This window comes from Dermochelys coriacea, chromosome 2 (genome assembly GCF_009764565.3).
Source record: "Dermochelys coriacea isolate rDerCor1 chromosome 2, rDerCor1.pri.v4, whole genome shotgun sequence".
NCBI classification, from domain to species: Eukaryota; Metazoa; Chordata; order Testudines; family Dermochelyidae; genus Dermochelys; species Dermochelys coriacea.
In genome coordinates this window covers 190882751-190906558 of record NC_050069.1, presented here as the reverse complement: position 1 = coordinate 190906558, position 23808 = coordinate 190882751, and the positions used below count along the sequence as shown (strand labels likewise).

Genomic DNA, 23808 nt, shown 5'->3' with positions numbered 1-23808 from the left:
AAGTACAAGATAGCCCAGGACGCATTTATGATGCCATTTCCTTTTGAATAAATACAAATTTCTCACTGCTCATAGTACCACTGTTTTTCCAACGCTCAGAGACAAACCTCATATTTCACTGACAATAGCGACATAATTGTACAGACTGTAAATCCTAGATTTTTCAAAAGATCGGTGCAGAGTTTAACCGTACATCTCCCACTGATTTTAATGGCAGTCCTGTCATTAAATTTCCAGGCAACTTTAAAAATTCTATCTATTTTAGGCATTTACAGAGCACCCTTTACATAGCAGCTAGGAAAATTGAAGGAGTGTTGTTGTTACTATGCTCACTTTATATAGCCTACCAATGGGGATAACTACTGAATGCATCTGATGAAGTGAGCTGTAGCTCAAATAAATGTGTTAGTCTCTAAGGTGCCACAAGTACTCCTTTTCTTTTTGCGAATACCGACTAACACAGCTGCTGCTCTGATACACGTTCTGCTTCACTTTCCAGTCTTAACATGTCTCCAGGGCAAAGTGGAGACATCTAGTGGTTATTGACACTGGTTGAATAGTCTGAAAAGATAAGGGCCCGACTGTGCGATTTTTATGACTGTGAGTACTTTCTCAGGCAGAGCAATTCAATTGATTTCAGTGGGACTGCTCACCCGCGTGACTAAGCGTTGCACAATCAAACCCTAAGGAAAGTCATGCACTGGAAGTGAAGTTACTAGTAATGGATAAATTGAGGCAAATCTGGATAATAGTCAGCTTCATAATGGCTTGCTGTTTTGAAATGTGCAAGCATGGTATGAAATATTTTTCCATTATTTTAATAAAGACATTTACAGTACAAGTATGTCTTTTGCTGTGACTAAGACAGAGACTGCCTGAACTCAACCCATGAACAATTCCTCTGTTGTAGCTTACTCTATTTTAAACAGAGCTCTAGCCTTATGCTTTTGTATTGACATTTTATGTGAATAAATGAGATGTAAAACTAGATCCATGGCAAATGCACATTTGCTATGTTTGTCAAAATATACAAAGCATCTCTGACCCCTCTAAATTGTTTCCTTTCCCTTAGGCTACAATTCTAATAAGTAACTTTAGCTGGAGCTGAGAAAGTCTTTTTTTTTCCCTAATTCATGAATATTTTCTCTCATTTCCTCTGATCAGGGATTTAGACATTAGAGAGTACATTTTCAGAATGGCAGTCTTCTTTTTATAGGTGCAAATGAAAGTACATTCATCACCAAGTACTCATTGTGGGTGTAAATCAGGTACTTTAAAAGTACAAATGCTTTAGATTTGTGTCCACAATTAATTTTTGCAGGTACAAGTTTTGTAGGTACAAGCTGAACCCCACTGAAAATTAAACCCCTGTGTGTGCTTAAATCTCCACAGTTACATGGACCATTGAGATTAGTACATATAGCAAAATGAGTTTGGCAGGCTTAAATAAAATTGCCCAGATTCTTAAGGTGGTCTTTTTTTTGTTTTTTTTATAAAGTAAGAAGAAGATGATTAAGCCTCTTATTCCAAATCAAAACACATTTGAGTATACTGAAAGCAATCCTGGAGAACTTTTTCTCAGTCACTTTAGGTTACAACAGCATGCTATGGAAGCTGATTATATTTACCCTGCTAGTAGTATGAATTCCGGCATCACTGCATATGTCCAGTGTTCCATGACCTGAAGCAGATGCTTTTACAAATGAACATACTAGCTCACAAACTTATTCATGGGATCCGTATTTGAAGCTGATTGGCAATGTCTGTCTGTCTATATATTTAACTTATGATCTGCTAACTTACTCCTCATTGCAGGATCTAAGTACTGCACAGGTAGAACAGATATATGCAGTGAGGTCTATAGTGGACTTCATGGAGTATTCTGCTATTCTTGAGGTTCTAAGAAGCTATTTGTGGTTTATATATATATATAATCATTCCAGTCATGGTGCAAAAGCTTCATCAAAAACAAGAGGGTTGGGTCTTGCAGCAAATTCTAAAAGTACCCTCAGAAGGCAAGTAAAAGCTGCAATTTCTGCAAAGCCCAAAACATACTCTGTATGGGCTAGATTCTGAAACACTTGCTCATTTCAGTAGCATCTTGCTCCAAACAGCAGTGGAGTAAGACACTATTCCATGTGAGTAAGCATATCCGAATATGGCCACGTGTCTTGAGAAACAAATCCAACTCACTAAGTGACTTCCCACAGAAACAATCAAATTCTTGTCATTTTTCTGTTAACAGCAGTTCTGCTGACAGTCTGCTGCATGAGGAGGAAGAAAAAGACATCTAACCCAGAAAACAACCTGAGCTATTGGAACAATGCTATCACCATGGACTACTTCAACAGGCATGCAGTAGAGTTACCAAGAGAGATCCAGTCTCTTGAAACTTCAGAGGTACCATAGTTGCATGGTAACAAATCCAGCGACTGACAAGCTTCACTGAAACCATACTAGATGAATAATATTAATAAACTCTTTTGAAAACTTTATGAACATCCAGAGAAACAACCTTTCAAGGAAGCTCACCCCAGTGTGATGTGATGACACAATTACTGTATCTCAAAGATTCTGTGTCCTGTTAAAGTTATGTTTTGCCAGAAAGCTCTTGCTGTCTCTTCCTAGGACCGAACACCCTGGGTTAAGCAGTACAACACAAGGTTGTTCACTTTGGCCTTGCCTTAATTTGGGCCTACAGTTGAGTATAGCATTCCAATCAATGAGTGGGAGTGGTTCAGGGTATTTGTGCCAGTGGTATGATTTGTGCCGATTATTGTCTACAGCGGTTCAGCTTAATCTCTGTAATGTGCCCATATATCATGATGATGGCACAGTGGAAGTTAACAACATAAAAGATGTCTGAACGCCCAGTTCTCAAGAGGTTTCTATAGCTTGTCCTGTGACAGTTTCAGCGGTGCATTCTACAAGTAAGAGAAAATTGTAAGCACCTGCCAGTAAGATTGTGAAACCCTTACTTACATTGGTGAGCACTTACCCAAGCATTCTGATTGATTTCAATGGAACTATTCACATGGGTAGGTGCTCACCAGTGCAGGAAGTGTTCGATAGCCTGGAAGAAGAGGAATTAGTTGGCTTATTTCAAGGATGTCATTTTAGGAATAACGGATGAAATTAAGCAAAGGATAAAGGATTAAACTCAAGGGGTTTGTCTACACTAGTGTCTATTTTAACTCACGTTACCTGACTGAGTAAGCTTTGAGTAAGTGACAAACATTTGTGTCCAGAAACAAGCCTTTGTGAAGTGTCTAGACTATCATTTACAATTCTGTTGGTTAACCTAGTTAACTAGCGATCTTCTAACTCAATTTAAAACCAAACCGCAAACTCCTCTCTAGACACACCAAGAGACAACTTCCTAATGGTGAGATTTTTTTAAGGCATGGGTGGCCAACCTGTGGCTCCGGAGCCACATGCGGCCTTATATAGGCACCAACGCTGAGGCTGGAGCTACAGGCACCAACTTTCCAATATGCCAAGGGGTGCTCACTGCTCAACCCTTGGCTCTGCCCACACTCCCCCCCTCCCCCCCGTGAGCCTGCCATGTCCTCGCTCCCCCCTTCCCCCACCCCGAGCCTCCTGTACACCACGAAACAGCAACAGCTGATCGGGAGGTGCGGGGAGGGAGGAGGAGGTGCTGATCCTCCCACCCACCAGCAGCCCCGGGGGACGGACAGCTGATGCAGGGCTGCTGACTTATTACTGTGGCTCTTTGGCAACGTACTTTGGTAAATTCAGGCTCCTTCTCAGGCTCAGGTTGGCCACCCCTGTCTTAGGGTGTGGAATAGTCACCAAAATGAGAAGAGGTGGAAGCCCTATAGCTTGAGTTATTTAAAACTGAATTTGACATAGTATTAGAGAATATACTGTATGAACTGCTAGTGGCCCCAAGGGGCCAAAAACGCAATTAAGGATCAGTGCAGCATAGGGAGTCTCCCAAAATGCCCTCATACGTCCAGGACCCCTGGTTGGCCTTTTGAGATTACGTAGGAGCATTGAGATGGATAGATATAGATATGAAATACAGCAACCCTTTGAAAAAACCGTGTGGATATTTTTGCCTTGTTTTTTTTAAAGTGGAGATTCGTTTTTAAAAACTAAATTTCTATTGATCCCTATTCCTGACCCCAGTAAGTACATTGGGGTTTGGGGCTCTGCAATTTCTAATTTTATAAGAAAATTTAGCCAAAGCCAGAATCGCAACTATTATGTTTCTTTGCTGTCTTGTTGCTAATATGAAGTGGAAAAGGAACATACTCCACTGTTAATGTCATAGACATTTTCTGGATACCATGGCACCACATATTCACTTTTATTACATTAAAAAAAAAAAAGAGGTTGAAAATGTATCTTTTAATTCATGCCCCCATAATTCCCTTCTATGCAGGCTTGGGAGAGTCTTTCCTGAAGCTGACTGGCTGGGAATCATGAATATGAAATTTCACAAAATATTACTTTTGCAAAATTTAAAGAAAGCAAAATGACATATAGGGCCAAATTCTATAAAATGGCCTATAATTTTGGGCTACTCAATTTTTGGGTGGCCAAGTTGAGTAAGTAGTGGTCTGATTTTACAACCCACAGCTCCCATTGACTGCAGTTTGGCAAAACTTCTGGAAATCAAGGCCTAGTTTTCTAAAGCTGGATATCTAGAAATTGGGGCACCCAAAATTAGGGGACACTTTGAAGAATTTGCACATATTCTCTCGGCTTTAAACTCTATAGATCTTCTAATGTAACCTCATTCCTTTATATTCCATAAACACACAAAGCAATGTGCTGTGATGTACACCGAGGGTAGATAACAGAATTTAAATAGCTCATGCTCTTTTTCTCTCTTTCTCCTAGGACCATCTGTCTGAGCCACGCTCCCCAGCCAATGGTGATTACAGAGACAGTGGGATGGTCCTTGTTAACCCATTCTGTCAAGAAACACTATTTGTAGGACATGAGCAAGTGTCTGAAATATGACCCCACACCTGTCCTTGTATTGCAGTTCCATCTTTAGTGTCTCCAAATTATAAATAAATATATATATTATAAATATAATCTTTGTGTAACCCTGAATTATGAGAAATGTTTTCAGCTTTTTTCCCTCCTAAGAATTGTCAACCTCTTTTTTATAAGTGTGGTAAAACTTTACAGAGCAAACTGTGGCTTTATAAAATAAAGGTATTTCTAAGCAAAACATCTATTGAACCAACTGCTTTTCCTGCTGTCATTTACTAAATGCTTATACAGAATGTTTAGTCTGTATCACCACCAGGTAAGGTTAGCTTCACTGAAAACCGTGCCTGTTTGGTACTACACCCTGTCATGATGCAGGGGCAACCGGCACCTGTGAATCTTCTCTGTCTCTCCATGGGCACTCTTTCGTAGTGACAGACCTCTACTGCACTTTGTCCAGAATGGAACTCCACAGTTACCCCACTTTAGACAGGATCACTAGGTTTCACCAATTGTATTTACCTCAGCTGCCCAAATTGGTTTGGGTCTGGCTACAGAATCTTCTCTAGGTACTCATGAGCAGTGCAAAAAGCAATGGCTCAGGACAGCTTCTTCAAAAACAAGGTTTCAAAGTAGCAGCCATATTAGTCTGTATCCGCAAAAAGAACAGGAGTACTTGTGGCACCTTAGAGACCAACAAATGTATTAGAGCATAAGCTTTTGTGGGCTACAGCCCACTTCATCAGATGCATAGAACGGAACATATAGTAAAAAGAAATATATATACATACAGATAAGTTGGAAGTTGCCATACAAACTGAGAGAGGCCAGTTAGTTAAGATGAGCTATTATCAGCAGGAGAAATCAACTTTTGTAGTGATAATCAAGTTGGCCCATTTAAACAGTTGACAAGAAGGTGTGAGGATACTTAACTTTAGGGAAAGAGATTCAATATGTATAATGACCCAGTCACTCCCAGTTTCTGTTCAAACCCAAGTTAATGGTATCTAGTTTGCATATTAATTTGTCCAATCTGTTCTTAAAAACCTCCAGTGATGGGAATTCCACAACTTCCCTTGGAAACCAATTCCAAAGTTTAACTATCTTTATAGTTAGTCTTTCCTAATATCAAACCTAAATCTCCCTTGTTGTAGATTAAGCCAATTATTTCCGGTCCTATTTTCAGTGGACACGGAGAACAATTGATCACCGTCCTCTTTATATCAGCCCTTAACATATTTGAACATGGACATATAATATTCATAAAGGTGAAACAGATATCACGTATTTGGCACACATTCTGCATTAGATTTGCATGATAGAACAAGTGCAGTGATCTAATATACTGGGATATTTTCTAGCTGTTCCTGTGGGATGAGCTATGGAAGACAAACAACAACACACTGAGCCCCTCTCAGCCCTAGCACTGGAGTGCTGGACCCAGACAGCATGCTGATGCTAGCAGTCCCTGAGCTTTAGGGAATTGGCTAGCAAGCCTGGCAGAAGTCCAGTCATTGCCCCAGCAGGGAATGGATAGCCAGGTCAACGGCTTGGATAAGGCACTACATCCTGTGAGCATCTAGCAGCCTGAGCTGAGGGGAGTGAATGCTGCATCTTTCACTAATCAACATAAGAAATGCTATACAGCGTGCTCCTGCAATGCTCTCTGAATGCTTCAGTGCACCTCCCATTCTTCTGCGAGATCGCCACACCCCCAGCACTCCTCCTATCAGACAATTTTTGCGTAATGATTTAGGGTGATCATAGGAATCTGGATAGCAAATAATATGTGCAATACTGAGGGAAGAATAGTTCCCTAGGGGACAAATACCCTGCTCTCCCACAGGCAACACTCACACTGAAGTCCTGGTGACAATAGAAGTTTTGCCAGTAAATTCTATAGTGTAATGGCAGTAAATGAGAGCCCTCCATAAAACTTGCCTGCAAGTTGCACTAGCCAACTTAATTAAGATCTCTGTTTGATGAGCAGTGGTGGGTAATAAAGATCAAGATATCAGGATGTATTAAAAGCAATAGAGAATAAAATGAAAACTGTAACGTCATTACCTTAATCAATGGCATGTCCTCCCCTTGAACAACCTAGTACCCGCATCAAAAGATGTGTTTTCATTTTTTGCTCCTGAGATCCCCTTTCCTATACTGTTCATTGACTGAGGTCCAAGCTCTTCTCTCTCTATTGCTATCCTTTACTCACTAGATATTTTTATTTATTTATTTAATGTTGCTAATTGCATACAGGGTTTAAATCAGGGGTAGTTGTGAGACAGTAGAGACCCTACCAGGGTTTTCCAGTTGGACAGACAGATATTAGCTCCTACTCTGGGTGCTTTGTGCTACTCAAATGAAGCCAGAACACCAGCTTACTTGGCTAGCAAAAAATTTCCCTTGCATAAGGGGAATGCTCAGGTGCTGTAGAGCTGGTGTAGTCCCATGGTTTGGCAGGCATGACTAGATAAACAGGAATGTGACCAGGGCCCCATTAATTTAGCTGTTTCTTGCTGCCAGATTGACCCTGAGTGCTGTGGGTAGCTGGACATAAATTAGTACAGCCTCCAGGTTGCTATTAGTCTAGCATATGTCATTAATCTAATTAGTGCTGGAGCTAGAATCTTGGAGCCACAAAAGCAGCTTAGACCCACCCCTTCTACAATGCTGAGACACTACTCCGAATCTGGGCCACAAGCTTCACAGAACCATAAAATCACAGCTTTTAAGGATAGAATGGCTGTTACGGATCATTCATTCATCTCTTTGAATCAGAGAAGTATAGCTTCTCTACTTCTCTAATGGGTAATTAGATTTACTGTCAAGAAGTTATTGGATATGGCTATCGACAATGAGAGCATTCAGGTGCACACATGCTCAATCGAGAGGCAAAAGCTGTGCATCCTTAACTCTGGTGATAAACATTCCATTTGAGAACATCTGATTGGATTAGGGTGTAACAAACTTCACTAGGAGTTTGGCCTGTGGAAAAGGCTGCAGGACACTGTACACTGTGTATTTATCATCTGAAGCATAAAGGGAGAGTGAATAGAGTTAAATTCATATCTTCCTTACAGAAGCAGGTACAATTCCCGTTGGCTTAAGTAAGCGTTGTCTTAACTTCTGCCAGGGCTGAATTTGTTATTTAAAAAAGACTGGAGAACTTTTAGCTGTTTGATTCGTAATTTAGATTCAAATTGGATATTTGAGTAGAATAGGAATAATAGAATATATATTATGTCTCTACATATGTACATAGGGTCTGAGTCACACTTGCTAGTACAAAAAATGTAAATGCAAATTTCACTCTCCTGTGTCAGCAACAGTCTCTACACCAAGAGGGAATTAGCCCCATAGAAAGACAAGCAGTGTTTACAGTGTCTACAACCAGTAGAAAGACAGCATCTCCTTAAGGTACTTCCAGGAGAGTGCTCCTTTAATTTACCAGTGGGATTCTATAGAAGGCCCTCCATCAAGGTTCCCTAATGTCACTGACTCAGCACATTCCCCAGGAGGTCATGGCCATAACCCTACCTGGCTAGCATTACCCACTGGCACTGAATAACGTATACAACTCTCAAGTTTGAAAAGATACCACAAGTCTTTAATCTACTCCAAATGAATCTCACACAATGCTCTCTACAGAGTGAAAGACTGAGGAAATACTAAATGTCTTAATTAAGCACATATAACAGATTTCACAGCTGGAGGATACTTATACAAAGACTGTAAGGAATTTAAACACTGTTGCCCCATTATTCAACACAAATTTTAGAAAAATAAAGACAGAAAACAACATGCAGAAAAATACATGCTACTCAACATATCAGGCATCCTAGCTCCCATACCTAGAGAAACAGCATTTAGAAATAAGTAGTAAAAAGATTTTTTGGATGGCATGGCTTAGAAAGGATGTGTTATTTCTAGTTGGCATATGCAAGGATGCCAATTCAATCTTAACATCTACAATAAATATACCTACCAGGGCCCTATGATTTCTGGGCATGCTTACAAAACCACCACTCCATGAAAAAAAGTTAGCAAATCTAACCTTCCCAGTATAGAATTTTCCAGCATACTACAGATGCCAAATCTGCCTGGCATGAACCTTCTTAATAACAAAAGCCACAAAATAATTCACCGATGGAAAAACTATGGGTGTAGACATCAACAAGGCATATAAAGCAGAGTGGCATAAAACAGGTCTACTAGAGACAGCAAACTAAACTAATCACTACAAAATGCTAAACAGACTCCATTGGGACTTCACCAATTAGCTCCTACCCTAAAGGTCACAGCTGATGATAGCAAAAAGGATAAGGGCTACGGGCTACAGGACTGCCCTGACACAGTGAAATCTGGCTAGAAATCTGTCCCCATCCTTATCCCCCCTCCTCACCCCAAAAAAACTAATGATTTTGAGTTCCCAGGTCTCATACATTCTATAGGCAAATGAATAATGGTAGCTACAAGTATCATCAAACTCACCGTCAGACACTACAAATTAAAAAAACTATATGCAGAATGGTTCATACCAATGACAGTCATCTCATCACTCGTGACAACTAGGCAAATGAAGGAAAACTGCAGCATCCTTGTTAGATTGCATAAACTCAGTTCTAGAAAGCACATCCAAAACCAAATATCACCTCCCAAATGTCCAAACACATGCCTTATTGTAGCTGCATATAACAGAGATAATTCATACCATCAAAACAGCTGAAAATGCAAAAACTGGACATGAACAGACTGAACCTGGTGATATTGTGAATAAAAAGAGCCCTCAACCATGCTTGTATCTGTTTCCATCAATTCCTAATGACTTTATAGACATCATAGGTTTCAGAGAGACACTCAGTGACAATTCTGGAATCTTATCATATAGATATATGTGAGGACATTCCAGTCCAAATCCACCCCACTAAAGACCCATCTGAACACCCATATATAAACCTACATCATGCAAAGTCAGGGCTTGTCATCAGTATAACACAAACACACTTGGGTACATGCCCATGTACTAATCCTAAACAGGAACAATTCTGATTTTATCTTTTTGATGTGTCTATTGGACCATGCATGTCAATATGCATGGCCTATGCTTGCTGAAAAACATTATGCCACGTGCCTATTATATCATCTATTTACTTGTATAAACTACCTATCCAAATACTATGCAAACACCCAATAAGGAAAAACCGAAATAAAGAGAATGAAAAAAAAGTCCCTTAACCTTTATCTTCCATTTAGTCAGTACGTTTCATTCATGTGCACCTATGCTATTGGGGGTTTTAAAAATACAGAAAAAAGAATGTGGCAAGCATGACATATGCTGCTAGAATAGGTAGAGCTAACTCTGCAAGTTCTTGTGCAGTCCTTAGCCAGAAGGCTGGTGGTTGTGATGTGATGCTTCATATGGTTGTAAAGGTGAAGTTAAAGTCTGGAGAAATGAGAATGTAATGTCTCAGAGACCCAGAGAAACTCTGGAGGGTGAAGGGGAAATTCTAATTTCTGAATCAATTAAAATCCAGGTAGGTTATATTCCTGTTAACTCTTTGGAAACTGGACATATATGCTGGGAGCCAGCTTTCAGTACCCATGCCCATTTTGAGTAGTAGTTTACTCCATGAGCAGTCCCCTAGGTACATAGCAATTGGATGTCTAACATAGTGAATGCCAATGAAAATGAGGTAGAATCTGAGGCTAAATTAGAGAAGTACAAGTTAAAATTACTTAGATAAGTTATATGTTTTCAAGTCGGCACGACCTGATGAAATACTTCCTAGAATACTCAAGGAGCTCATTGAGGAGCTCCTGGAATCTCTCTTGTCTTCCATAGGACTGGAAGAGGGTAAATATAGTGCCAATCTATAAAAAAGGGAATAAGTGCAACCTGGGGAATTACAGACCAGTCACCTTAACTTCAATATCCAGAAAGATATTGGAGCAAATAATCAAGCAATCAATTTGAAAACACCTGGAAGACAACAAGGAGATAAAGAACAGTCATCATGGATTTGTTAAGAACAAATCGTATCAAACCAACCTAACAGCTTTCTTTGACAGGGTAACAAACCTTGTGGATAGGAAGAAATAGTAGATGTGGTATATCTTGACTTTAGTAAGGCTTTTGGTACAGTTTCACATTACCTTCTCATAAACAAACTAGGAAAACACAGCCTAGATGGAGCTACTAAAAGGTGGGTGCATAACTGGTTGAAAACCGTTCCTGGAGAGTAGTTATTAGTGGATCCCAATCAAGCTGGAAGGGCATATTGAGTGGGATCTCCGGTTCTGTTCAATATCTTCATAAATGATTTCGATAATGGCATAGAGAGTACACTTATAAAGTTTGCGGATGATACCAAGCTGGGAGGAGTTGCAAGTGCTTTGGAGGATAGGATTATAATTCAAAATAATCTAGACACCTGGAGAAATAGTCTGAAGTAAATAGGATGAAATGCAATAAGGACAAAGTATTCCACTTAGGAAGGAATAATCAGGGCTTGTCTACACTTACGGGGGATCAACATGTGGCAATTGATGCATTGGCGGTCGATTTAGCGGGTCCAGTGAAGACCCACTAAATCAACTGCAGATTGCTCTCCCATCGACTCCTGTACTCCACTGGATCGAGAAGAGTAGGGGGAGTCAACGGGAATGCATCTCCCATCGACATCGCGTAGTGTGGACCCCACGGTAAGTAGATCTAAGCTACATTGATTTGAGTTACGCTAATCACGTAACTCAAATTGCGTAGCTTAGATCGAATTTCCCCTGTGGTGTAGACAAGGCCTCAGTTGCACACATACAAAATGGGAAATGACTGCCTAGGCAGAAGTACTGCAGAAAGGGATCTGGAGGTTACAATGGATCACAGACTAAATATGAGTCAACAGTGCAAAAAAAGGGAACATCATTCTGGGATGTATTAGCAGGAGTGTTGTAAGCAAGACAAGAGAAGTAATTCTTCCACTCTACTCTGTGCTGATAAAGCCTCAGCTGGACTACTGTGTTCTGTTCTGGGAGCCACATTTCAGAAAAGATGTGGACAAACTGAAGAAAAATAGAGGAGAGCAACAAAAATGATTAAAGGACTAGAAAACATGACTTCTGAGGAAAGATTGAAAAGACTGAAAAAAATGGGTTCGTTTAGTCTGGAGTAGAGAAGACTGAGTGGGGGACATAATATTTCAAGTACATAAAAGATTGTTACAAGGAGGAGGGTGTTAAATTGTTCTAGTTAACCACTCAGAATCAGAAAAGAAGCAATGGGCTTCAATTGCGGCAAGGGAGGTTTAGGTTGGACATTAGGATTTTTTTTTCCTATTAGAATAGTTAAGAACTGGAACAAATTGCCTAGGGAGATTGTGGAATCTCCATCATTGATGGTTTTTAAAAACAAGTTAGACAAACCCTTCAGGATCGGTCTAATTATTATGCTTTGAGTACAGGGACTGGACTAGATGACCTCTCAAGGTTCCTTCCAGTCCTACACTTCCGTGATTCTATAAATAGGACTACTCATGAAGTATGGTACTTCTCAACATGAATAAGGGTGTCTGAATCTAGCCGTGTGTGTGTGTGTAATATATATGTATATGTAAAATGCTAAGAATCTGTCTGGCTTGCAGCCTAGAAAACACCAGTTTCATTTTAACATATGCATTATAAAGAATTATTGTTCTGCAGTCACTGTAAACAGCTTTGTCCTCTTCATATGCTATACTTGCAGCAGTAGCAGCAGAGAGATTTCTTTTTAAATGGATTTGCTGACTCAGTGAAAAGCCCCAATGTGACAACCATGCCTGTGATGATCAGTGAAACAATGCTAATGTTCCAGAAGGAGTTGGAACAAAGCAAAAACACAAAACCAAAAATCTGCTTGGTTCTGCAAATCCTACCAGTATGGGTACGGCACAGAGGCTTCAAGGCAGAGTCTTGTTTCAACTTGTTTAGTGCAATAGACTCTAGCTGCAGCATGCCTATGCCAAGACGTAGATCTTCATTCTTGGGGCAACAGCCCTCTTCCTCCACGACTGAAAGCACTGGGGCTACCAGCCAAAGGTTAAGCATTGGGGGTAGTGCCAGCCTACCTAGACCCCGAGGTGTCTACGTGGGTATTGTCCCCACTGGAGGTGTGAGCAGCCTAGGGACCCGCGTGTCCCGTAGAGCCCTAGGCATCAGCAGTGTCTTCTTACAAGGCCTGCGTAGCTCCTGTTTAACTGTGCCATTAGCCCAGGGGCTGGAAAAGGGAAGGGGCCTATCCTATGAGAGCCTGAATGGGTGCCTGGTGGAGTACATAGAGAAGGTGAGAGCTCTCGAACAGGTCAACCAAGAGCTGGAAGAGCACATCAGAATCTACCTGGAAAAGAAGTCATCCAATGTCAACAGCTGGGAAGCACTGAGAGAGAACTGGGAGACTATCTATCATCAAGTGAGTACAAGAACTTTAACAATTAAAAAGATTAATGAATCATTAGCAAACTCCTAGCAGTGGGTTCTGATGCTGATGATAAATGCCGCCTGATTCCAATGCACAGTGCCCTAGATGAAGGATTTCAAATCTATCTTCATCATAATTAGCATTATCATTTCACAGTCTATTGTGGAAAATGCTTATTAAACAGGAGAGCAGCCCCAGGCATTATGTACATGGCGGTGGGGGTGGGGAGGGGGATTGAAATGCACCCCCAGGTGTTATAGTCTGGCCTGATTAAAATCAGTTATTTTCTCTTAGTTGTGGTTATTACAATGAGGAGCAGAATTATTAAAAGAAAACTACTAAGACTGAATGAGTTTATCCACCAACTTGATATCATCACAACCTTGTTTTTAATTAGCAATTCAGATTTCAGTTTTATTCTCTGACTTATTTGACCACATTTTCAAAAGCTCTATTTAGTTAAAAGCAATTATTACATGGTCACGACCAACTAGTTCCCACCTGGACACTCCCACCATCCTCTTGCCCTTCCCTGTCCTCCACATCCTCAGTGTTTTATACACAAGTTAGGCAGCACGTTCTACACAATGTTTGTAAAGAAAAATATTTAGCACCTGACTGTAAAATGGTGACCACGTTTATGACTAGTGGAAAAAGAATAGAAAAACCTGGAAAGCCAACACAAACTTGCAAGTGATACTTTTTGCAGGGCTAATGAAAGGTCAGAGTAAAAACAGCCAATATCTGAATCTTAATGTTTCACTTGTGCAGTGTGCACAAAGCATACTCTTTCATTTGAGGATCTCTAAATACTTTAAAAATATTGATTGGCTAAGTCTCACAACACATTAGAGATAGGGTGGTTTCTAACTGGGCAAAGTGAGGCACACATAGGTGAAATAACTTGCCTTGGGGGTAGACAATGGATCAGTAGCAGAGCCAAAAAGAGAACCCAAACGTTCGGAGTCCTAGACCTATTCTTTAGCCATCAGATAGTACTTTCTCCCGTTGGAGAATCAGTCCCTTCACTAGAATATAGCAAAACAAGGTGGGAGAGGGAAAGACACTCTTTCATTGTGGTCCAGTGGATATAGTGCCCAACTGGCAGCCAGGAGACCTGGGATCAATTTTGAGCTCTGCCATTCATCACTTATGTACCCTTTGGCAAATCACAAAGTCAGTTTCCCCATCAAGTGATAATTATGCTTTCCACTTTTGTAAAAACTTTGAGATCTATAGATGATCAACTATGAGTGTTACTATTACATTCAGATTCAGAGAATGAATGGGAAGAGTGTAGGAAAGTATCAATTTTCTTTGACAGTGAGTACCATACCCCAGTAAATAGGGTAAACTAACTTTTCCCTAATGTAACAGCCTGGAAGGATAAATGTCTGAAAAGTCATTTTTCCCCTTTAGCATTGTACAGAGGTGGACATGATAAATGACTGTCTGTATGTTCCTAAAAGGACTTTGTGGGCCAACTTTTGAAAGCATCTGGCTTTTGGCTGCCAACAGTGCATTTGTGCATGTGTATGCCCCCATGTTGGTACATACAACCCCCACATTTGAACTCACAAACTAGATAACTGCATATACAAATACTGTACCTGATTTGAAGGTGCATGTGTAATACAGTGGTTTAAATAGTGTAACCATGTCTCCCTCTAGTGGTTGCTACTGACTGATGACTAATAGAGTTACTTCTTTAGCTCAAGTGGCAGGGATAAGCGATGATTACACATTTTCTGGTAGATTGAAGCGTCCATTGTTAAATATATGTTCCTCAGGTAGGTACTTATAGACTGTAATCAAGTCACCCCTTAACCTTCTCTTTGTGAAGCTAAACAGATTGAGCTCTTTAAGTCTATCACTAAAAAGCATGTTTTTTATCCCAGACATTCTTGTGGCTCTTCTCTGAACCCTTTCCAATTTATCAACATCTTTCTTGATTTGTGGGCACCAGAACCAGACCAGTATTCCAGCAACAGTCATACCTGTTCCAAATATAAAAGAAAAATAACTTTTTACACGCCTCCTTGAGATTCTCCTATGTATCCCAGGATTGTATTAGCTCTTTTGGCCACAGCATCACACTGGAAGCTCATGTTCAGCTGATTATCCACCACAACCCTAAATCTTTTTCAGAGTCACTGCTTCCTGATATGTAAAGGAGGAAAACATACCTTCCGTGTTTGAGTGATTATTAAATGTTTAGCGCTAGAGAAGAGTTTAGAAGAGAGAGATTCCTTGACCTTACCACCCTAGAAAATAGTTACTGAATGTAATTCTAAATGCTGTAGTTAATTAAAGGACCAGTCCTTTATTTCTTTCAAACTTAATACTCCCATTTGAATGGATATGAACAATAGCTGACTCCCACTATACTGAGATGAATTGCAAATGAAGGGTTCCATAAAGAAAACCAGTGATCTTCCAAAATCTCAGAACCACATAATCTCCATTGAAATCACAACAGTGATGAAATTTCTGTTATTCTGTACTTCTAGGATTTGAACTGTACTATTTACCATCTGATAGACAAAATAAGTTCCCCTTTTTCATTCACACACACCCAACTGAATAATCATGGAGATTTAACTAACCTCTCATCCCCTATAAACTTACTAGGATTATTTTAAGCACTCTTTTTTTCAGGTTCTTGTATTTCTCATTACAAATAACTTTCTATTTTGGGGAAGAGACATTTAATTAGAATTTTAAATCTTTTTCACTTTACATAAGCAGATTGGGAAAGGAATTGAAAGGAAGAGGGTGAGAAGGATAAATTACATAAATTTAAATTTCTGTCCCATACATTCCTTTCAGCAAGATTTTCTCAATTCACTTAGTTCCTGTGGAAATCCTCCCACTTTGCATCTGTCCCAACTAGCATGTGTACACTTGCTTCAATAAAAAGCAGTTGTCCAAGCTGATAATTAATACAGTTAGTTGGATGGTAGCTTCAAATCATTCTGATCTATCTGTCTTTTGGTTAAACAACAGGCATAGGTTCTGATAGAGGGACAATACCAGTCCTAATGGTTTACTGGGCTTATCTGACAAAATATAGGTCTGTTTTTGATTTATTGTTCTAAACTTTCCCTTTCTTAAACTTCCTCTTTGCTTTCCTTTTCAAAATCAGTTCATCTTCTAGACTCTTTGAAGAAAGTAGCTGATTGTACTGGTGACTCCCTCCATTAAAAGCTCTTGAAACTGTCATTCAAATAAACAGAATGAAGGCATCCATCAACTGCTAGAGAGACCTTCTCCCAGTTTCAGAGCTTGTAGCTTCTTTAGTCCAGTCATGTTCCACTGACTAGGAATACAAATGTGGCCTCAAATTTAGGCACACCACATACCAAAATATTTCAAAAAGGGTATTCACACTAGTGAAAACTTGGACATATTTTGAAAACAAACCCATTTTTAATTTTATGTTTTTAATTTTATTGGATAGTTATCTGTCATTTAGGTTTAAATTACTCTTCTCTGACAGTTTCCACTTACTGTTTCTACCTGCCCTTTTAATGGAATCATAAAGGTGAATTTTTGCTACCGCAGTCATTTCCATGGTAACTGATTTTCATGTCATTTAAAAAAGGTTTGTGATTTCTGTACCAACAGTAGGAGGCCTCTAGCAACTTAGTGCCACACTTAATAGGTTAATAGCTTTTGGACTGAATAAGTTTTAGTTTTTCAAGTTTGTCCTAATATTTAATTTTTCTTTAAATTACAGAAACATGACATAGTAGACAGATTTTTGCATAAAACCTCAGAATGTGCATGAACAATTGTGCTAAATAAGGCAGCATGCTACAGCTTTGTTACTTAGCATATGTCCATTTTTTCCCCAATGGCAACTTGATAATGAAATCTACTGCATAACTACTACTACATAACTAATTGGAACAATTTATTCAACATTTTTTAATATGTTAAATGAGTATGTATGATTAGGACCCTTACTTACATGTTGCTCCATAACACTTGGAAAACTTAGTACTTTATTTTTCTGATTTCCTATATACAAGTGCCCAATGTTAAAGTCAAATCTCATTATGAGCTCCATTTACTCTTCTTGGTTTAAAAAAAATAAAAAAAAGCATAAAGTGCTTGAGAGGAATAATTGTAAAACTAATTCATCCATTTACACTCAAATGTTGCATTTCATACAAATAAAATAGGGAATGTGCTTCTGTGAAGATCCCTGAAGCCAAGATTCAGGACAGGCAGTAGCTGCTGCTGTTGCTTGTCCTAATAGCATCAGACGCTGCCCCAAGAGCTGCAAGGAAGTGAGAAACCGATTTCTTTCCTTCCCCACAAGGTTCTGATGGAATGGAGGCAAACAGGGAAACATCCTGACTGCCCAAAATTGGCTGATAGTGGCCAACATGCACACTCTGGGGGATCCTTCCTGGATTCCCAGATTCCCTTTCTGCACCTCTCTTTTAGTTTATAGTGCCCTCTTTCTGTTCCTCCCTTACTGGCATATTTAATCCCCTTCTGCCTCCAGAGACTAATCTACTTTAGTAGCCTGCAGTAGCACAGGCTCCTCTTCCAGCTTCACTGTGGTCCTTTTCCTTAGCTCCTGATAGCTTTCTCTTTCAACTACAGCCACTCTGCTCTACCTTGCAGCTGACTCTAGAGCTGTGCAGTAGGAAGCAGAACTGGGAGCTGGCTTTCCGATTTAAGAGGGGGGCCATGTAGGGTTGCCAACTTTCTAATCACACAAAACCAAACACCTGCACCTGCCCCATTCCTTCTCCGAGGTCATGCCCTCGCTCACTCCATCCCCCTCCCTCTGTCGCTTGCTCTCCCTCACCCTCACTCACTCATATTCACCAGGCTGGGGCAGGAGTTCAGGATATGGGGGGGTGAGGGCTCCAGCTGGGGGGTGGGAACTCCAGAGGGAGAGAATGAGGGATTCAGGGTGCAAGAGGGGTTTCTAAGTGTGGGAGGGGATGAGGGTCCGGCTCTGGGGGTGGGAATGGGGGGTCTGAGCTAGGGGTAGGACCGAGGGGTTCGGAGTGCAGGAGGGGGGTCAGGGCTGGAGCAGGAGGTTGGGACGTGTGTGTGTAGGGGGTGAGTGGTGCAGGCTCTGGGCGGCGCTTACCTCGGGTGGCTCCCTGGAAGCGGCAACATGGCCCTCGGCTCCTAGGCACAGGGGTGGCCAGTGTCCTCCGCCCACAGGCTCCATCCCTGCCGCTCCCAATTGGCCATGGTTCCCGGCTAACAGGACCTGTTGAGCCGGCACTCGGGGCAGGGGCAGCACACGGAGCCTCCTTGGCTGTCCCTCCGCCTAGGAGCCGAGGGACATGTTGCCCCTTCTGGGGAGCCACACGGAGCCAGGTAGAGAGCCTGCCAGCCCCGCGCCAACCAGATTTTTAAAGGCCTGGTCAGCAGTGCTGAGCGGAGCTGCCCGGGTCCCTTTTTGACCAGGTGTTCCGGTCAAAAACCAGACCACCTGGCAATGCTAGGGCCATGGGGAGGGTGCTACTGAGCAGCTGGAAAAGGCTGTCTAATGGTCTTCAGATTGATACAGGACACTGTTGAGGATAAGAACTTAGCAAAAAAGGAACTGTATATTTTTATGACTAATGAGAATATACAAAGCTATCTTAATCAATGAGAGCAAACATTTTGGAAGATATATTAAACCTCATGCTTCAGGGTTTAAGACAATCTCTAACTATTAGCAATCAGGAAATCGTCAATCATCTTGAGAGAATTCTCCCCCCCAGGGACCAGTGTAGTACAATTTACAAAATGCATTACCAGAAGTGGAAGTTGTACCTCCCTTTGAAGCATCAGGTAATGGCCACTGCCAGAGACAGGATACTAGATGGACCAATAGTTTGATCCACTGTTGCAAATCGTATTTCCTATGAATATTGGGAAAATAAATTAAAAACTAAATGTAATACATCTATGAATTCACAATAAAACTAGTGGAAAAATTGTACTTTGGCATTAGTCTAAGAATGAAAAGCATATGTTCAAAGGGTAAATTACAAAGTTATTACAAATATGAATATAGAAATATATTATGTGACTCAGAGGATTATTAATTATACAATTTTGTATTTTATAGCACTTTCTATCTTAGGATCTTAAAATGCACTACAAACATTAAAGAATTAAGGTTCACAGCACTCCTGTGTGGCAAAGAAATATTCTCATTTTACAAACAGAGGAAGCAATATCTAACTGATGTTACTTACTCCCCCATGAGCCTTGTCATTTTAAATGAACATAGATAAGGACATTTCCTAAACTGCTGCATCACTCATTGTAATTAATGTAGCGGTGACGAGGATTACAAATTGCAAAGATGATCATTTCTCATTAATATTAATTTTTGTATTCAACTCCTGATGCTCATAGAAGAATGAAATCGAACAAAAAAGCCACTAGATGGAAGTCTTTCATCATTTCTTATTAGTCTATAAAAGAGTAACCTTTTTATACTCTTTTCACAGCTAATGTAAATACGACAGAGAGAGATGATTTTTTCAGTGTTCCAATTTTCTCCATAAAAATTATCTATATACATTTCTTCTCAGTTCTACTATCCAGTTTTTAACAGTATGGGTCTGATTTTGAGAGGTGCTGAAAGACATAGCACTCATTGACTTCAGTTGGAGTTGTGGGTGTTCTATACCTCTGAATATCAGACCCTACAGATGTTCCTATTAGCAATGGACTCAAACCACAAAATTCAGGTCTGAATCCAGAATTTGAAACATTTTGGATTCAAAGTTTGAACACTACCAAAATTTAAGACAGCCTGGATCCAGAGGTTAAAGGTTTCTCCAGTTGCCATCTGTAGGCCATGTAAAAGTTAGCCTAAGTGTCTCAGTAAAACTGAGGTAATACTACTGCTAACGTGTGTTGTTATTCTTAAAATAATTAGAACAGATAATGTGCCATATGTAACTTAATTGAAACCAATGGGCTATACCAGGGATCAATTTGTCACAATGAAGACATATAAAGCCAGCCAGCTGAAAATCACCAATTACTACCCTCTGCGGCATCCATTGTAAGTTATACTATTTTACCCACACATCAGGAGGCCCAGTTTCGTTTTGAACTGAACTGATTAAAGTACAAAAAACATAATAGTATTTGATGTGAATAATAAAATCACCATTATTCAGGTTTGTTTCCATTACTCAGGGTACATGGTTAGTGTAAATACATATATTTTTATTTATTCATTTTTAGATAGACTGACTTTCCAAGAGGGTGGATAGGCAGCAATCCATTGACATTTTACAACATATACAAAGCTGAAGCTCTCTGTGGTATTACATCCATGAGTGCCAATAAAGATTCCACTCTAACCAAATCCAAAAGCACTGGACAATCCTTTTTCTGGTACAGGAGGCTAATTGGCCCAGCTGTCGCTATGGACCAAATCCCATTTCTTCTGAAGTAAATGGCAATGCTTAGAGCAACATGGAGCAGGAACATACTAGTAGTCGTTATGGGCCTTATCCAAAGCCCACTGAAGACAATGGGAGCCTTTCCATTGACTACAATCAGTTTTGGATCGGGCCCTTTAAAAGGAACTCTTTCAAAAGAAAAAAGCAGTGATGTTTCACTTTTACTGCTGTTACTAGTGGGAAGAGGTTTCACATGATAGCAGATTCAGAAGTGCATTTCTGGTAAAATACCAGTGATTTCTTTATTATTATTTTTGGATGAATTTGATACATGAGAGTCAGAAACTTAAAATCATAATCGTGCAATCGTGTTCCCCATACAGATGTGCACCTGCTCCTCACGCCTGACCTGCAACACCATTGCTATTTTAGTGCCTGATCCAACTTTCCAACTTCTTTTGTAGTCAATGGAAAGACTTAGATCAGCCTCTTCCTAAGAGCAGACTGATACCCATGCCACACAAAGAAGTGGCTTTTTCATGTGCGCAAACATTCTTTAGGAACTTGGGCCCAGATGGTCAAAGTTATTTAGACTCCTTACTTCCACTGAAATCAATGGGAATTAGATGCCTACATACCTTTGAGGATCAGGGCCTTGGATAAGACCACCAAGCATATTTCACTTGTGGACTTTGCAGAGTTTGAACCCATGTTGAGGTGGATAACTAAAGCAAAACGACTAGGTATTTCAGGTCAAATTTTGCTTTCATTTGCAACTCCACTGAAGTTTTGCCTCACTGCCATTGAAATCAATGGATTGCATGGGTTTAACTGTGGCCAGAATTTGACCTATTGAATTTAGCCAGTGCTTCTAAACAAAAGTTGACATTTCTTGGTTTATGCTCTTCAGAGTGGCAAGGCAGAATGCTGAGTGTTATAAATAGGGTGAGAGCCTTAATTTTGCATTTTCTGGGCCACAGTCACACCTGACATAAATAGGTGCAATTTCACTGGAATCAAAGGATTTTCACCATCTTACACTAGGTTTCAATTTGGCTCCTTATGTTTTGGTGATTAATAGAGTGTAGTAAATAACTTGCAATGCATAGTTTGATGAATGCAGTCTTGTTGGCTGGGTGATCAGCCAAATTTCCTCAAATTTAGCTCTTTTTCTAAAATACTTGACAAATTATTTTAACCATGTAGACTGGATGAGTAAGAAAAAAATTGGTTTCTGAAAAAATCTGTGCATGCAACGTTGCAATGAAAATTTGATTGCAGGGCCGTCTGCAGAAAGCAAAACATAAAAACTCCCATAAGGAAAACTCATTCATTTAAAATTCAAGAAAAATGTTTTGCAGTATTTATCTGTGTCTTATGGCTACAATCAAAATTCAAATGTAATTAAAATGTAGTCCAAAATTCTTAAAATGAAAAATAACCCCCCAAAGCATGATGGTATATGACAGAGTAGGGTCCCAGATGGGGAGAAATTCTAGCTCTTGCCAAAGATGCAGCACTAGTAGTGAGAAACTGGCTAGGCTGAGTTCTGCTCCTTATTCACCCCCTGGATCACGGACAATGTAATAGGACTCCCTAGGGCATATCTCTGTGTGTGGTAGACCCTTCCTCCACACTGCTGCCCTGTGTCCTTCCATCTCCCCTCCCCTTTCAGAGGTGGAGCCTGAGTTCTGGGAGGGGAGTCAGAGGCTCCAGCTACTGCCAGAGAGAGCGGTGCAAAAGCACATGACCAAACCCCTGAGATTCTTCTTGCCACTCTACCACGTCTTCAATGAACTGCTCATTCATGTAGGCAGATTGACTGTTTAGAGGGAAGGGTGTAAGGCCTTTGGAAGTGAGGCTAGATTGCTGAAGAGTAGGGAAGGGAAGACAATGGGTTGAGTGGTGATGGAGGATGTGAGTGGGGTTTAAGGTGCTTAATTTTATAGTGATCAGGAGCAGCCCCTACTCACATACTTCAGCCACTTTCCCACAATTCCCACCTAAATCCTATGCCAGAAAAATGGGTAAGTAGATCAACTTTAGTTTCCAGTGACTAATTTTGTAATCTAAAAGTATTTTGCATTTTGATGGAATTAATATTACATTGTGGATTTTTCAAGGTTTGAATGTGCTAGCCCAGGGAACAGTGCAGGATAATTTATTCTCCAGCTGCTTATTTATCTAGCTTCTGCCCATCACCTTTTGGTCATGCCTAAAGTTTGTTTTTCATTAACTCAAATGTTATGAGTTTCTAAAATGTCTTAGGATAAGGGTAATAAAACACCTACCTAGAGGATGTGTGTTAGCTGGTGTGTAAGAACTCCTGAGTATTAACATCCAATTTAATTGCCTATCAAGTCCCACCCACATTCATTGCATTTAGCTGTATGCTATAGAGAAAGCCCCGACATTTATAATACTCAACCCTATGGTAACAAAAATGTCCAGAATTTAGAGTATTTTAATTCAGCTCAAACTTTTATGTAGCATACTCTAAATATTATGCAAAATTTAGAGAGTTATTATAATCATTTGTTTGCAGGCATATTTATTTTTCATTAAAAGCAAAGCTAAAGACTCATTCTGGATTTATTTTTAATTCCATCTTCCATCAGTAGCACTGGGTGAGAAGAACAACAAAGTACTTTGGAGCATTCTTGAGAATTACACCTGCCAGTTCACTTAGGGCTATTTGTGCCTCTCTTGCTCATGTTGATTAGTTTCTTGCCATATATCAAAAGTATTTGCAGAGTAAGGTACTACTTTATGTGAGTCAGCGTGGCAGAACTGAGCTCTTTTGTGGAATTCACAACCCCTTTTATCTGCAAACATTTGGTTGTTTTTATTCACAAAGAACATGTGGAAATCAAAACATTAATTAATAGCCAAAAGAAGGATTTGTACTGCAACTACTCTCTTGGCCAGCTTGAAAAGCTCTTTCCGGTCATAAAGTAGTTTTGTCTAACAGTCAAAGATCTTCATGGACAGACTGTG

At 40.1% G+C, this 23808-nt stretch overlaps 2 protein-coding genes and 1 long non-coding RNA gene across 7 annotated transcripts in view; 2 read left to right on the top strand and 1 right to left on the bottom strand.

Moving 5' to 3' along the window:
* The window catches only part of TMEM108 (transmembrane protein 108), a 301039-nt gene extending 295819 nt beyond the window's left edge, over nt 1-5220 (top strand). For 2 of the 5 annotated variants that reach the window (XM_043508912.1, XM_043508911.1), the window contains 2 exons: nt 2246-2400; nt 4870-5207. In XM_043508912.1, the coding sequence (XP_043364847.1) occupies nt 2246-2400; nt 4870-4992 (278 nt within the window). In that variant the 3' untranslated portion in view covers nt 4993-5207. Of the gene's footprint in view, nt 1-2245; nt 2417-4869 lie in introns of all 5 variants that reach the window. The other 3 variants (XM_038393189.1, XM_038393185.2, XM_043508913.1) reach the window with 3 other exon arrangements.
* The window catches only part of LOC119852173, a 45927-nt gene extending 26622 nt beyond the window's left edge, over nt 1-19305 (bottom strand). Inside the window, exon 1 of the long non-coding RNA XR_006279277.1 lies at nt 19199-19305. This is a non-coding gene — a long non-coding RNA (uncharacterized LOC119852173). The remainder of the gene's footprint in view (nt 1-19198) is intronic.
* Nucleotides 12906-23808, top strand: part of BFSP2 (beaded filament structural protein 2) — a 35632-nt gene continuing 24729 nt past the window's right edge. The window contains exon 1 of the mRNA XM_038393190.2: nt 12906-13411. Coding sequence (XP_038249118.1) covers nt 12956-13411 — 456 coding nt within the window. The 5' untranslated portion in view covers nt 12906-12955. The remainder of the gene's footprint in view (nt 13412-23808) is intronic.